This window comes from Elephantulus edwardii, unplaced genomic scaffold (genome assembly GCF_000299155.1).
Source record: "Elephantulus edwardii isolate Elephantulus edwardi_28Jun2011 unplaced genomic scaffold, EleEdw1.0 scaffold00026, whole genome shotgun sequence".
Taxonomy (NCBI): domain Eukaryota; kingdom Metazoa; phylum Chordata; class Mammalia; order Macroscelidea; family Macroscelididae; genus Elephantulus; species Elephantulus edwardii.
The window spans coordinates 23,388,787-23,401,737 of NW_006399776.1; the positions used below are offsets into that span (position 1 = coordinate 23,388,787).

At 46.8% G+C, this 12,951-nt stretch overlaps 1 protein-coding gene across 3 annotated transcripts; it reads right to left on the reverse strand.

Annotated features, from left to right (window-relative positions):
* Nucleotides 1-384: 384 nt before the first annotated feature.
* SLC22A17 (solute carrier family 22, member 17) lies at nucleotides 385-7,743 on the reverse strand. Of its 3 annotated transcripts, XM_006883148.1 has the most exons (10): nucleotides 7,477-7,743; nucleotides 6,786-7,295; nucleotides 6,587-6,690; nucleotides 3,193-3,347; nucleotides 2,430-2,595; nucleotides 2,175-2,320; nucleotides 1,911-2,016; nucleotides 1,535-1,752; nucleotides 1,136-1,247; nucleotides 385-1,018 (listed from the first exon to the last, which is right to left on the reverse strand). In XM_006883148.1, exons 2-10 carry the CDS (start codon nucleotides 7,191-7,193, stop codon nucleotides 730-732), a joined length of 1,704 nt encoding a protein of 567 aa, XP_006883210.1. In that variant the 5' UTR covers nucleotides 7,194-7,295; nucleotides 7,477-7,743; the 3' UTR covers nucleotides 385-729. The 3 variants fall into 3 exon arrangements, with proteins under 3 accessions (XP_006883210.1, XP_006883212.1, XP_006883211.1); XM_006883150.1 differs by lacking the exon at nucleotides 7,477-7,743 and having other exon boundaries at nucleotides 2,430-2,470; XM_006883149.1 differs by lacking the exon at nucleotides 7,477-7,743 and having other exon boundaries at nucleotides 730-1,018; nucleotides 1,136-1,249; nucleotides 1,483-1,752; nucleotides 6,786-7,052.
* Nucleotides 7,744-12,951: the final 5,208 nt, after the last annotated feature.

Sequence of the window (12,951 nt, forward strand, 5' to 3'; positions counted from 1 at the left end):
AGACTGCCTACCTTTGGCTTGGCAGATCAACTCCTTATCCACTAGGCCACCAGCACTCCCTAGTTTTCCTTACACTTTCTAAAAAATTAGCTCATTATGTTTAGTTGTATTAGTCAGCTTTCACTGTTTGCAACAATAGTAAAATACTCTAATTGATCCAAGAACCTACCTTGCAGTGTTGTAAGGATTAAATGCTATGAAGTTTGTAATGCATCTAGCCTGCTCTTGGCAGCATAGCAAGCAATCAGTAAGTGGTGGTAATTGGCTTGAAGTTAACATGTCGGGGGCAGGGCACAGGGATGGGGAGGAAAGATTGTTATTGGTTTGGTTTCCATCAAGAGAAAGTTTCTTGCAAGAGACAACAGAAGGGAGGGAAGTCCATGCTATGGTATGCTCATTTATTTAAAATGTCTTTATTGAAACAGAATGATAGAGCAAGAAAGAATGAGTCTGGGAGGATGTTTTGCGGCACAGGATGGAGCCCAGACCCAGTGATTATCGTGTGGAGCTCTTTCCCTGTCCCCTGACTCCGACTGAGGACGTGAACACAAAGCAGCAGGTAGGACACAGGATAGGGACAGCCCTCTGAGCTCTCCTAGACGGCTGGCGTGAGGTGCCACCAAGCCTTCTCAGCTCCTGCCTCCTTTCTTGTCCTTTCTATCTCCCTGCCAGGGCCATAGGTCACCCTTCTGGTTTAGCCAACCTCTCGCCAGGGTGCTCAGAGACCACTTAGAGGGCAGGGTTGGGGGTGGCAAGCAGTGGCACATGGTCACAGCGGTTAGGGGGTGGCTGGCGCAGCAGGGAAGGCCGGCGGCACAGCTCTCCATCCCGGAGCACCTCGGGCAGGAGTTTGCGCTTGGTCTCTGGCAGGAGCATGATGCTGAGGATGCAGAGGAGGGCGCAGGCTGCCAGCACCACGTGCTGCAGGTAGGCTCCGTGGCCCATGTGGAGGCGCTGGGCAGGGCCACTCAGCCCCCCAAGAGCCCCCAGGGCCATGATGAGGCCCAGGCCGCGGCCCCTGGGAGAGACGGAGGAGGCACTCAGCCTGTATCTGGGGACCCCACCCCACCTTTCTCCAGCAGCCATTCCCTATGCTATCTCAAAGCCCCTGTCCCAACTCTGACCCTGCTCTCACCGGACAGTGGTAGGGATGACTTCACACGCAAGGAGGGTGCTAAGGATGCCAGCAGCTTGGGAAGAGAAGAGGCCAAGGACAGAGAAGGTGGTGACAGCAGCCTCATTCAGATCTGGAGGACCAAGAGAAGCAGAATGAATGGAGTTGAGCTCATGCCAGGCCTGGTCTCCATGGTCACCCTGCTTGGCTCTCTATACCTGTAGCTCCGGCTAGGTGTGCTGGGACATACACTTGTCGACTAGGAGGACAGACAGAAATGTGCCACCAGAAGAAGGATTATGGAAGAGCTGGGCAGGCTCTGGGTCTTCCCGTGAGAGGTCTGTGTCAGAGGCCTATCTGAGGCAGCCCTGCTGGGGATCCCTTGCTGAGCCCCCTCTGTGAGGGAAGGTGGAAACTCACAGTCCCACAGGCCCAGCAGGACCAAGGATGCAATGCCAGTGAGTGTCATCGATAGAAGCAGGATGCCTCGGCGGCCAAATCGGTCCACAGTGACGCCCAGGAAGACACAGGCCAGGGCCGCTGTGCCGCTGGCCAGCAGGGAACACAGGTAGAAGTCCGATGGGCTCCCTCCTCCTCCCACAGGCTGGTAGCAGTGGCGGATGGCGTGGGCAATGAAGCTGTGAGAAGGGAGGAGGAAAGAAAAGGGCAGTGACTGAACCCCACCTGGCCTTCCACAACCCTAACAGCTTCTGCAGGCATCCTCCAGCCTTCCCCACCCATTTTGCCCCTAAACCCGGCTACTGGCCTGGCCTTTGGCTCAGACACTCAGGCTCACTTGGTGAAGCCCAGGATAAGCAGATTTTTCCAGATGTTGCGGTAGTTGAGAAGGGAAGCGAAGGAAAAGGAGGGCGTTGCAGGGAGAGGGCAGGTGTTCTCCAGGTCTTTGAGAGAGAGAGAGGGGAGCTGTCTGTTAGAAGAAACAGCTCAGAGCCCGGGATCCTCCCATATGGGTTTTGGGGGTCCTGGAGAAGGTGGCTTATCCATACCATACAGCAGGCACTGTCCTGTGTCATGCATATGTGAGGTGCTGCTCTCTTACCATGCAAGGCTTCCTGGGCCTCCTCCCCCAGCATCTGTCCATGGGGCCGGTTCCGCTCAGCCAGGATCCTCAGCACAGACTGGGCTTCTTCTATCTGCCGCTTCACTATCAGCCACCTTGCAGACTCCAGAAAGAGACCAGGCCAGCTGAGGGAGGACAGTGAGAGTGTAGCATCAGATCTCCCCTCTCCTGACCCTCTGAGGGGTTGATGTAGAGATGAGAATGGCTAGATCGCACGTGGAAGGAGATACTGACCCATAAAACAGGAAGAGGATGCAGGGAGCGGTGATCATTCGCTGGAGAAATCGCCAGTCCTTGGAGACAAGAGCCAGGCCCAGGAACAGGAAGTGTCCCCCCACCCCTACCAACTCCCCTGCCAGGGCCACTCGAAGTCTCTGGGTTGGGTCGCACAGCTCCAGGCCTGGAGATACAGCGGGGACAAAGAAGAGGTAAGGGACAAAGGAGGTATGAGAAAGGGAAGGGAGAGGAGGGCAGAGAGCAAGGTCAGACCCCAAGTAGAGGCTGTAGCCTTTACCTCTCACAGACCAACCTTTGGATGGCAAGGACCTGAGAGGCTATTTAGTTCTCTTTTTCTGACTGCAAACCTGGGAGAACTCTAGAGTCTGGGTTTGCTGTGAGGGAGTGTTCAGGGAGCTTACAAGGCTTTTCACATTTGACCTCTTATTTGACCTTGACAACAATCCTTGGAGTGAGTGATTTGTCCAAGGTCATGATGTTAGTTGGGATTTCAATTTTTAAGTAATATGCTGTTCCCATACGGCAGTAGGCCATGGCATAGGCGACCCTAACGCTGTACGGCAGAAGATGGGTGTGGAAAGAAGTAGGGCCCTGGGATCCTTCAAAGGTCTGAACAGAAAGACAGCTAAGATTCTGGCCATCTGAAATGTGAAGCTAAAAAGGCCTGAGGGGATTCCAGGGGGCAGTGGGCACACACTGGAGAGATAGACAGGGCATGTCTGAGACTCTAGGGAAGGATCTCTAGGAGAGTGCCACTCACGCATTAAGTAGACACCAAGATCAACACCAGCAAGCAGAAATCCCAGGAGGAATCGGAGGGCCATGACACCTGTGGAGGAGCCTGCAGCAGCTCCTCCCACTCCACAGGGGCCCACCAGCCCCAAGGTCAGCAGCACGATTCCCCTTCGTCCAAACCTGCAAAGTTGGAAGGGTCTATGGGTGAGAAGTTCCTAGGTGGGGCTCAGCTCCCACTTCAAAGTTGAAAGTGAGGCTAGAGAAGAAGGGTGGGGTAAGTAGGTATCTGACTACTGGTTACTGAGGTGTGGCTATTCTTTTTTTTTTTTTAAATTTTTTTATTATTATTTTTTAATTTTTTTTAAAATTATTTTTGTGTGTGTGTGGCTATTGTTCTTAAAGGGGTGAAACCACTGAGTCTTGAGGATGAGGTTATTGGTTGGAGACAAGGACATTTATTCACAGAACTAAGATCACTCATCAAACAGGATGGGATAATGCTCAGGAGATTTAGGATCACTGATCTTTGGGATAGGGATAATGGTCAGTGGAGATGGAATTTTCTTCTTAGACAGGTCAGAGGAGATAAGGTCATTGATATATGGCTTTGTAGCAATTGATCTGTGGATGTGAGGCCATTGGTAATTTTTTTTGCAGAGATAATATTGATCAGTGAAGATGGAGTTCTTGTTTTTAGGGGGACTGAGTCATTGATTTTCGGAGATGAGGTAATTGTTTCATGGGATTAAGACTATTAATTCAAAGGGATGGAGCAGGGTTCTATTGATGCAGAAAAATGATCAGTGGGGATGGGTCCACTGGTCAGTACACAGGATCACTGATTCATGGGAATAGGTTTATTAATTCATAGAGAATAGTGGTATTGGTCACTGGTGATAGGATTATTAATCTTAGGAGAATAAAAAATTGGTCTCTTGTGATTCACGCTGTTGGGTGCCACTGAATTAGTTCCAACTCACAGAAATCCAATGCACAAGAGTGTAAAACATTGTCCAGTTCTACGCCATCCTCACAATAGTAGTCTGAGCACATTGCTGTTATCACTGTGCCAACCCATCTTTCCCTTTTATAAATGTCGATGGTTGTAGAGGGGCTTCAGGCCTTTTGTCCATTGTGTCACTATGAGTTGTGCTTGACTCAAAGGCAATCAGCAACAACAAGGCTATTATAGTCCCATTGGATGGGACTATTGATCAATGGGGATAAATCTATTCACTCATGAATATAAACAATGAGAAGAGGTAACAAAGCAGGAGAGATTAAAATCTGATGATGATCACTGACTATTAGTCAGTGAAAACAGGGTAATCTTTTGGGACAAGACAAATATCTATATGAATGAAGACTGGGGTCACTGGCCAGTAGGAAAGGGACACTGGTTTGTATATGTGAAGCTACTGACCAAATGGAATGGGATAATTTTACCATAGGGATAATCTTATTGGTTAATGAGGACTATTTATTGTCATATGCCATCAAGTCAGAACTGACTCATGGCTGACCCTCCAGATTATCATCAGAGACAGTAAATCATAAGGGAGGAGATTGCCCATTTTTCTCCTTCAGAGCTGATGGTGAATTCGAACCAAGTGCTTTTGGGCTAGTAGTTCAACTCTTTACCACTAACCCACCATAGCTCCTTTAATGAGGGTACTGATTTTAGGAAACTGGATTATTGATCTTTAGGCTCAAAGCATTGTTCCACAGAAATGAGGCCATTGGACTGTGAAGATAAGGCCATTGACATATGGGGACATGTTTAGAAGCTGTGGGTTTGCCAATAAGGATGTGCAACTCCTGGGCAGTGAGGATGGGAAGATTGCTTTTAAACAGTTGGGCTACTGACTGTTGGAATGCCTTTGATCCACGGAGTAGAACTATTAATCAACTTGGATGGGACAATATATCAACGAAGGGAGCTCTGGTGGCATAGTCCATAGGGAGTTGCATTGCTAACCCAAGGTGGTACCTCTGGGAGTTCAAATCTCTGAACTGCTCTGAGGGAGAAAGATGGGCAATCTCCTCCTGTGTGATTTACAGCTTCTGAAAACCTGCTAGAGGGTCAGCTTTGAGTCAGTTTCAAGTCAGTGGCAATGAGTTTTGAATGTTTTTTAAAATAATGGTGAAGGTGCCCTAGTGGCACAATAATTAAGTGCTTGGTTGCAAACCAAAAGGTCAGTGATTTGAATCCACTATAAGCTGTGCAAGAGAAAAGATTTGGTTGTCTGCTCCCATAATGATTCCAGCCAAGGAAACTCTATGGGACAGTTTTGCTCTGTCTTATAGGGTCACTAGGAATTGGAATTGACCTAATGGCATGTAAATACAGATTAGTGGGCATGAGTTTAATAATATGGGTATAATTTATGGAAGTGGAGCAACTGGTTGGTGGCAATGTGGTCAAGACTCAAATGAGATAGGATTTAAAAAATTTTTTTTTAATTTTATTTTTTTCTCCTTTTTTAATTGTGTGTGTGTGTGCGCGTGTGTGTCTGTACCATCAAATTGGATCTGACTGGTATAGGAGGAGATTGTCCCTCCTTCTCTAGGAAAACATCTGGTAGATTTGAATAGCACACCTCTGGGATTGCAGTGCAGCTTCTTGCCACCCAATGGACAGTTATTGGCTGATAGGGATGGACTGTTGAACTTCTGAGATGAAGCACTGATTCAATGGGAATGTGCGTTTAGTCTGAAAGTATCTGAGAATATTGAAGATCTTTAAGGTTGAGACTATTCATCTAGAGGAACACTGATCCACAAGAGTTGGGCTGTTGACTCATCAGGGTAATTTGTTAGTAGATGTAGAACCGTGGATAAAGCTATTGATTCACAAGTGTGGGCCACTGGTCAGTCACTTGTTTGTAGGGTAGAACTAGTAGTCAGTGGGAATATGGTTATTAATATTTAAGAACTGACATATTGTTCTTTAAAAATGAGTTCATTAAGATGTACCTAAAAGTCCATGTCGATGGGGGTATAAATCAGGGGAGACGAGTATATCAACACATGGAGATAGTAAGGGATGATGTGGCTAGTGGTATTAGGAACAATAGAATGAGGCAGATAGAATTTTTGGTCTCTGGAGAGAGTGCTTCTGGTCAGGGGGCGTGGAGCTATTGAATTTTTGAGACGAGTCCATTAATCGATGGACTACTGGTCAGGGGATGAGGCTAAACATCTATGAGGTGGAGACATTTCCTTATGTAGATGGTTTGGAAGAATTTATTGAGGAGAGAGATTGAGATGGGGCGAGATTGCATGTTATTGAACATAAATCTAGGGAAGACTGCAAAATCCAGAAAATCTTCATCAGCCTCTTGAGAACACCAGCCACATGGGTTAGCCCACCTGGCACCCCCTCCTCTCTACCTGTCCTGCCCCCAGGCAGCCCTCACCTGTCTGCAGGGTAGCCCAGGAACAGGTAGCCAGAGGCAAAGCCCAAGATGAAGAGGATCTGCTCCAGGATCACCTGCCAGCCCAGGTCACACACCAGATCCCACTGAGGTTATGAGAGGGACAGAGCCGATGTGAGGCCCCCACCCGGACCCCCTGAGCCCGCCCCAGACCCAGACTGGAATCAGCTGGCCGCCTCACCTGGCCGATGGCGTTGGTGGTGAGCACCGGCAGGCCATTATAATCCCAGTCCTTGAGGCAATGGTTGAAATCCGGTGGAGCAAAACCACTGCACGAGGGGTCCGTACTGGTGACGACGCGGGTTGCTGCGCTGGCTGCTAGGGCCGCGCTGGTGACGCTGACGCCGCTGGCGTTGGGGGGCTGCTCCCAGCCAGAGGTGTTGGGGGGGAAGATCCCGTAGTGGCAATGCAGCGGAGGTGCCAACGTGAAGATGGGGTCCGAGGCCATGCCCAGGGCCACGAAGAGCACGGGCAGGCAACAGAGGCCGAGCTGCAGCTGCTGGCCACCGCCCAGTGCCCCCACTTGGGCGAGTAGCGCCTCAAAGCTGAGGGGGCCGGGGGGCACGGCCAGCGACAGGCTGCTGCCCATCCCTTCGCTGCCCGTGTCGCCCTCCCCCTCCCGCTCGCGCTCGCGCTCCCGCTCACCCTGCAGCTGCTCCGTGGGCACCGCATCTCCCAGGGTCCCGACCTGCTGCTAGGGGGCGGAGGCAAGGGCAGGGTGAAGCGAGACACCGCAGAGCTGGGCAAAGGGGAGGCGGGAAAAAGGGGCGAGGACCTCGCGGGGACGGTGTGCAGGAGGAAGAGGCTGGGCGCAGCGGGGGGTGGGGAAGTGAGGGTGCGTAAGGCAGAGCCCCCGGGGCGCGAGCACTTACTCCGTTGGGGCTGGGGGTGATCTCTACTGTGCTGTCGATTTTGCTGCCGCCCCCGCCATTGGGCTCAGGGGTCCCGGTGGCCACACGGGGAGCCAGCTTGCTGACCGCAGGGGCCCTGACGGCCCTCACCAAAAGGATGCGCTGTCCTCTGGCCCAGATGCGCGCCTGTGACCGGGACACTGAGATTCAGAAGAGACCTCGCTCTGCAGCTCTGCAGCCGGGGGCGCCTCCTTCGTCTCTGCGAACTGTGCGCAGCTGTCCCCTCCCCTTCCTCCAGACTCTCCTCCCCTTCTCACGTCACCAGAACCTTCGGTCCAGACTCTCCGTCAGAGAGAAGGGGGGCCGAGGCCCAGGGGAGGGAAAGGATCGGGCTCTGTCGTCTGTTTCCAGGGTTTGCAGACCAGCCATTGCAGTAAAAAGGGGAAATACTGGAAGACTAGACACTAGACACCTTGCTTTCGGTTCACCATCCATCTACCTACCCATCCATCCAGTCAATAAAATGTATTAAGTGTCTAGTATGTACCTGGCCCTGCCTGGACTTTGAGGATAAAGGAGTAGACAATATTCACTTTGGAGGAATGTATTAGGGGAGCGAGACTATAAACTAGCAATTACTGCACAAACGAAAGCACATGGTGGACAGGTTGGGCTCTGTAATCTCTGGTTTCAATCTCCTTCAAAGAGATGGTTTCTTTGGGTTTCAACAACCCCCTCCTTGGTTGTCTCTATTTGTCAACAGCATTTTGCACTGCTGGCCACCTCTTCGTCTTCTTAAGGCAACTAAGTCCCACACCACCCTAGTTTTCTATCTTATTCTTCTTTTCTTTACAGCAAGTGCATCTTCTTCATCATCACCATTCAGTGTCAGCACACCTCAGAGGCTTAGGCCAAGGCCTTCCTCTTGTTTCAACTATTATCTATTTGATTCCCAGATTTACATCTCCAACTATCATCTTCTCTCAGACCCAGATTCACGAAACCACTCCTTATTAAACTTCTCATCTTTAGTTGATTCATTGTTGTTAGGTGCTGCTGAGTTGAGTACAACTCATAAGGACCTGTGAACAATAGATCTGAACCCTGTCCTATCCTGTGCCATCCTCATCATGTTCAACACATTTGAGCCCATTGCTGCAATCCTGTATGAATCCATCTAGTTGAAAGTCTTTCCCCCTTTTTGCTGACCTTTCCAAGCGTGATGTCTCTCTGTAAGGGATAGCCTTTCCTAGCAACATGCCCAAAGCATGTGACAAAAAGCTTCTCTACCCTTGCTTCCAAGAAACATTCTGGTGCACTTTTTCTAAGACATACCTACGTTCTTTTGGCGGTCCTTGCGGTATTTAGCACTTTTCCCTAATACCACAATTCAAAGGCATCAATTCTTCTGTCATCCTTATTCATTATCCAATTCTCAGATGCATAACAATTGACTGAAAAACCAAGGTCAGGTGCACCTTAGCCTTCAAACGGACATCATTGCTCTTTAGTAATTGAGGGTGGTACCTGACTGCAGATTTCCCAATGCCATGCATCTTCTGATTTCCTTACTGCTGGTACCAACAATGCTGATTGTGGGTCCAAGTAAGATGAAGTTGTTGACAACTTCAATCTTCTCTCCATCTATCATGATATTGCCTATCAGGTCAGTGGAGAGAATTTTTGTTTTCTTAACATTGAGACATAATCCATATTGAAAGCTCCAGTCTTTGATCTTCTGCAGCATGTGCTTCAAGTCTTCCTTATTTTCAGCAAGAAAGGTAGTATTATCTGCATAATGAAGTTGTGAATGATTCTTTCTCTGATCCTGATGCCATATTTTTATTTATAGAATCCAGCTTCTGTAATTATTTGTTCAGCATACAGATTGAATGCGTATGGAAAGAGGCTACAACCCTGATGTACACTTCTCACAATTTTAAACCATATTGTTGTGGGTCATCAAATTGGCATAACTGACCCTCCAGTGGCTTTCAAAGGCAGTCAATCACACAAGAAATGATTGCTCATCCTCCCGTGGAATTTCTGGTGGATTAAAACCATGTACCTTTTGCATTTCAGTGCAACTTCTTACCACTAGGACACCAGATCTCCCTTTAAATCCTGTAGCTCTCTAAAATACTGAAGAACAGTTGCTAGGAGAGGCTATTCCCTGGAGAGAGATATCACACTTGGAAAGGTGGAGGATCATTTAAAAAGGGGAAGACCCTCAACAACATGGATTGATACAGAGACTGTAGCAATGGGCTCAAGTGTGTCGGTGATGATGAGAATGACACAGGATAGAACTGAGTTCAGATCTGTTGTTCACCAGGTCACTATGAATCGTGCTCAACTTGACAGCACCTAATAACAACAATAACTGTGTTCCCTTGCTCTGTTTACATAACAGCCTCTTGGTCTTGGCTTAGGGTTCATATGAACACAATTAAGTCTTCTGAGATTCCCATTCTTCTCTAAGTTAGCCAAAATTTGTTGTGACACAGTCAAATGCCTGCCTATGCATGGCCAATTAAGCATAAATAGATATTACTCTGGTATTTTCTGCTTTTAGTCAATATCCATTTGACATTCACAATGATAGTCTCGATGCCACCACCTCCTCTAAAACCAGCTTGAACTTTTGGTAGTTCTCTTTCCACTGTTTTAGCCATTTTTGGATGATCTTCAGCAATATTTCGCTTGCATGTGATAGTAACAATATTGTTCAATAATGTCCACATTCTGTTGGATAACTTTTCTTGCGAATGAGAATGAATATGGTTCTCTTCCAGCCAGTCCTGGTTGATTCATGTTGTTGTTGTGTATCACAGAGTTGGGACTGATCCATAGCTGACCCTCCAGTGGGTCTTCCAAGGCAGTAAATAACTCAGAAAGAGATTATCCATCTTTCTCCCAAGTAGCAGCTGGTGGATTTGAACCATGTACCTTTGGATTGCCAGAACAACTTTTTACCACTAGGTCACAAGAGCTCCCTGGTTGATTCATAGGAATCACTAATGTCCAAAGACCTGTTGTGGCCTAAAGGTGAAAAGCCACACTGCAATCCAAATGTCACACTATTAAAATCCACCAGCTACTCCACAGGAAAAGGATGGACAATCTCCTTTTGTTTGATTTACTACCTCTGAAAATCCACTTGGGGTCAGCTATGGGTTGGTTCCAACGCAACGGCACACAACAATGTTCAAAACCAAACCATGTTTCCCACTTTGTAACTTTGTTGTTTTCTCGTGCTTTTCTCAATGAATGTTACCCTCATCAATCAACTGTAGCCAGATATGTGGGTGATAGCTGATGGAACTTCTTTATTACTATATTGAATCCTTACCAAATCTATTCTTGTCACCTCCCAATTATTGTTCCTGTTAGAGGCTGTCAAGATGATCCTTATTCATAACCACCCTAGGTATAATAGAAATACAGTCTAGTTCTGTACCATTTTCATAATTTTTGTTTGTTTGATCTCACTGTTATAGCCAAGATATAAATTTATCTCACTGAGGGTCTTTTCTTTTTCACTGACCCTTTATTTTGCTAAGCATGATGTTCTTCTCCAGGAACTGGTCCCTCCTGATAACAGACCAAAGCACATGAGATGAAGGCTCACCATTTTCACATCTAAGTAGCATTCTAGCTGTTCTTTTTCCAAGTAAGTTTTCTTTATTTTTCTGGCATTTCATGATATATTTCATATTGGGGGGGGGGAAGCAAGAGACATGTGTTGATGGCCATATCTGACCTTTACCAACTTTACAAAAGGGAACTGTCCCCATCAACAGCATCAATAACACAAAACCAATTCCCATGAGGTCAGACATATCCTCTATACTCCCGCACCACTTTCAACTCATCTCAACACCAATTTTACTGTTTTGCTGGGTCCAAAATCCAATGTGATAGTGCACAGACTACACAGAACCACATTGGGGAAGTTAAAGGTTCTAATCCAGATTAGTAGCAGAGTTAAATCAGAACAGTTTCTGTCAGCCTTGAGCCTCATGGCTTAAGGCCAGGGTTATAACGTTCTCAGTCCTGCCAATATTGCTCCCCTCAGTTGCCCAGCAAACTTAGGCAAAGGCTTTTAGCGTAGTTCTAGTTTGCCCTTGGGGAGTAGTAGTCCCAAAGCAGCTTCATCTCATATTAGTCCTTCGATTTGGCCTAGGTTACTGCTGATATAGGTGCAGCTGGAGCAAGAATTTATGGGCTTGAAAAGTGTGCTGTATTTTCTTTTTCTTTGCTGAAGGAAAGGATCTAATTATCCTGCTGGATCCACTCTATTTAATGATGAGGATAACCAATCCCAACATGGATTGGTGAGACTAGCCAATACCCTTGTGGGCTAACACACCTTATTCGCATATTCCTACCCATCCATCTGATAAAGTAAAATCTACTGTCTACCAAAGTAATTTTGAATGATAAATTCCACACATATTTTTTGTTAACATCACAACTCAAAAGGTATCACTTCTTCAGTCTTCTTTGTTGTCCAGCGTCTGCATGTGCATATAAATCAATTAAAGGTATGTTGGGTTTGGTCAGACACAACTGAGTCCTCAAAATGATGTCATTGCTTTCTTAACACTTGAAGTCTTTTGCTGCATATTTTCCCAATGTAACATGTCTGATTCCTTGAGTACTGCTTCCAGGGGTGTTGACTGTGAGTCCAAGTAATATTAAGCCCTTGACAACTTTAATACAATCTTGGTCTCAATCTCTTTACTGCCATTACTTAAGCTACCTGTTGCAGAGATTTCTTTTGTGCTTTAATTCCTAGAGTGTTCTGTATCCACTTTGTTTCCACCCTTTGTTTTTGTTGTGTACTGTACAGTTGAAACCAACTGGTAGCTGACCTCTCTCGTGGGTTTTCAGAGGCAATTAATCACATGGGAGAATACCTATCTCTCTCCCATGGAGCAGCTAGTGACCTCGAACCGCGTGCCTTCAGGATTGCAGCATAGCTTCTTGCCACTAGTCCACCAGAGCCTCCACTCACTACTTGTCTGTTACAGTACAGCTTATCTTTTCAAAACTCAAGTATGCTCATATCTCTTTTTTTATTATTAAATTTTATTAATTTTAATTGAGCTTCTCCAGCGGTTCTTTCCACAGATGGAAACGATCTGATTCCTTTGCATACCATCAGGTGAAATCCAAGTATATAACCTGCGTATATGTCTCTTTAAAAATGTATTTGCTATGAATAAGTCATCGATTGTGCAAAATTCCATCATTCTCTCTCCAGCTCCATTTCTGTCACCGAGTTCATGTTTTCCAACTAATGAATCTTCTTCTCTGTTCCCAACTTTTGCATTCCAATCACCCATTATTATCAATGCATCTTGATTGCATGTTCGATCAATCTCCGATTGTAAAAGTTGGTAAAAATCTTCTATATCCTCTTTCTTGGCTCTGGTTGTTGGTGCATATATTTGAATGATAGTGGCATTCATTGGACTTCCTGATTGTGGA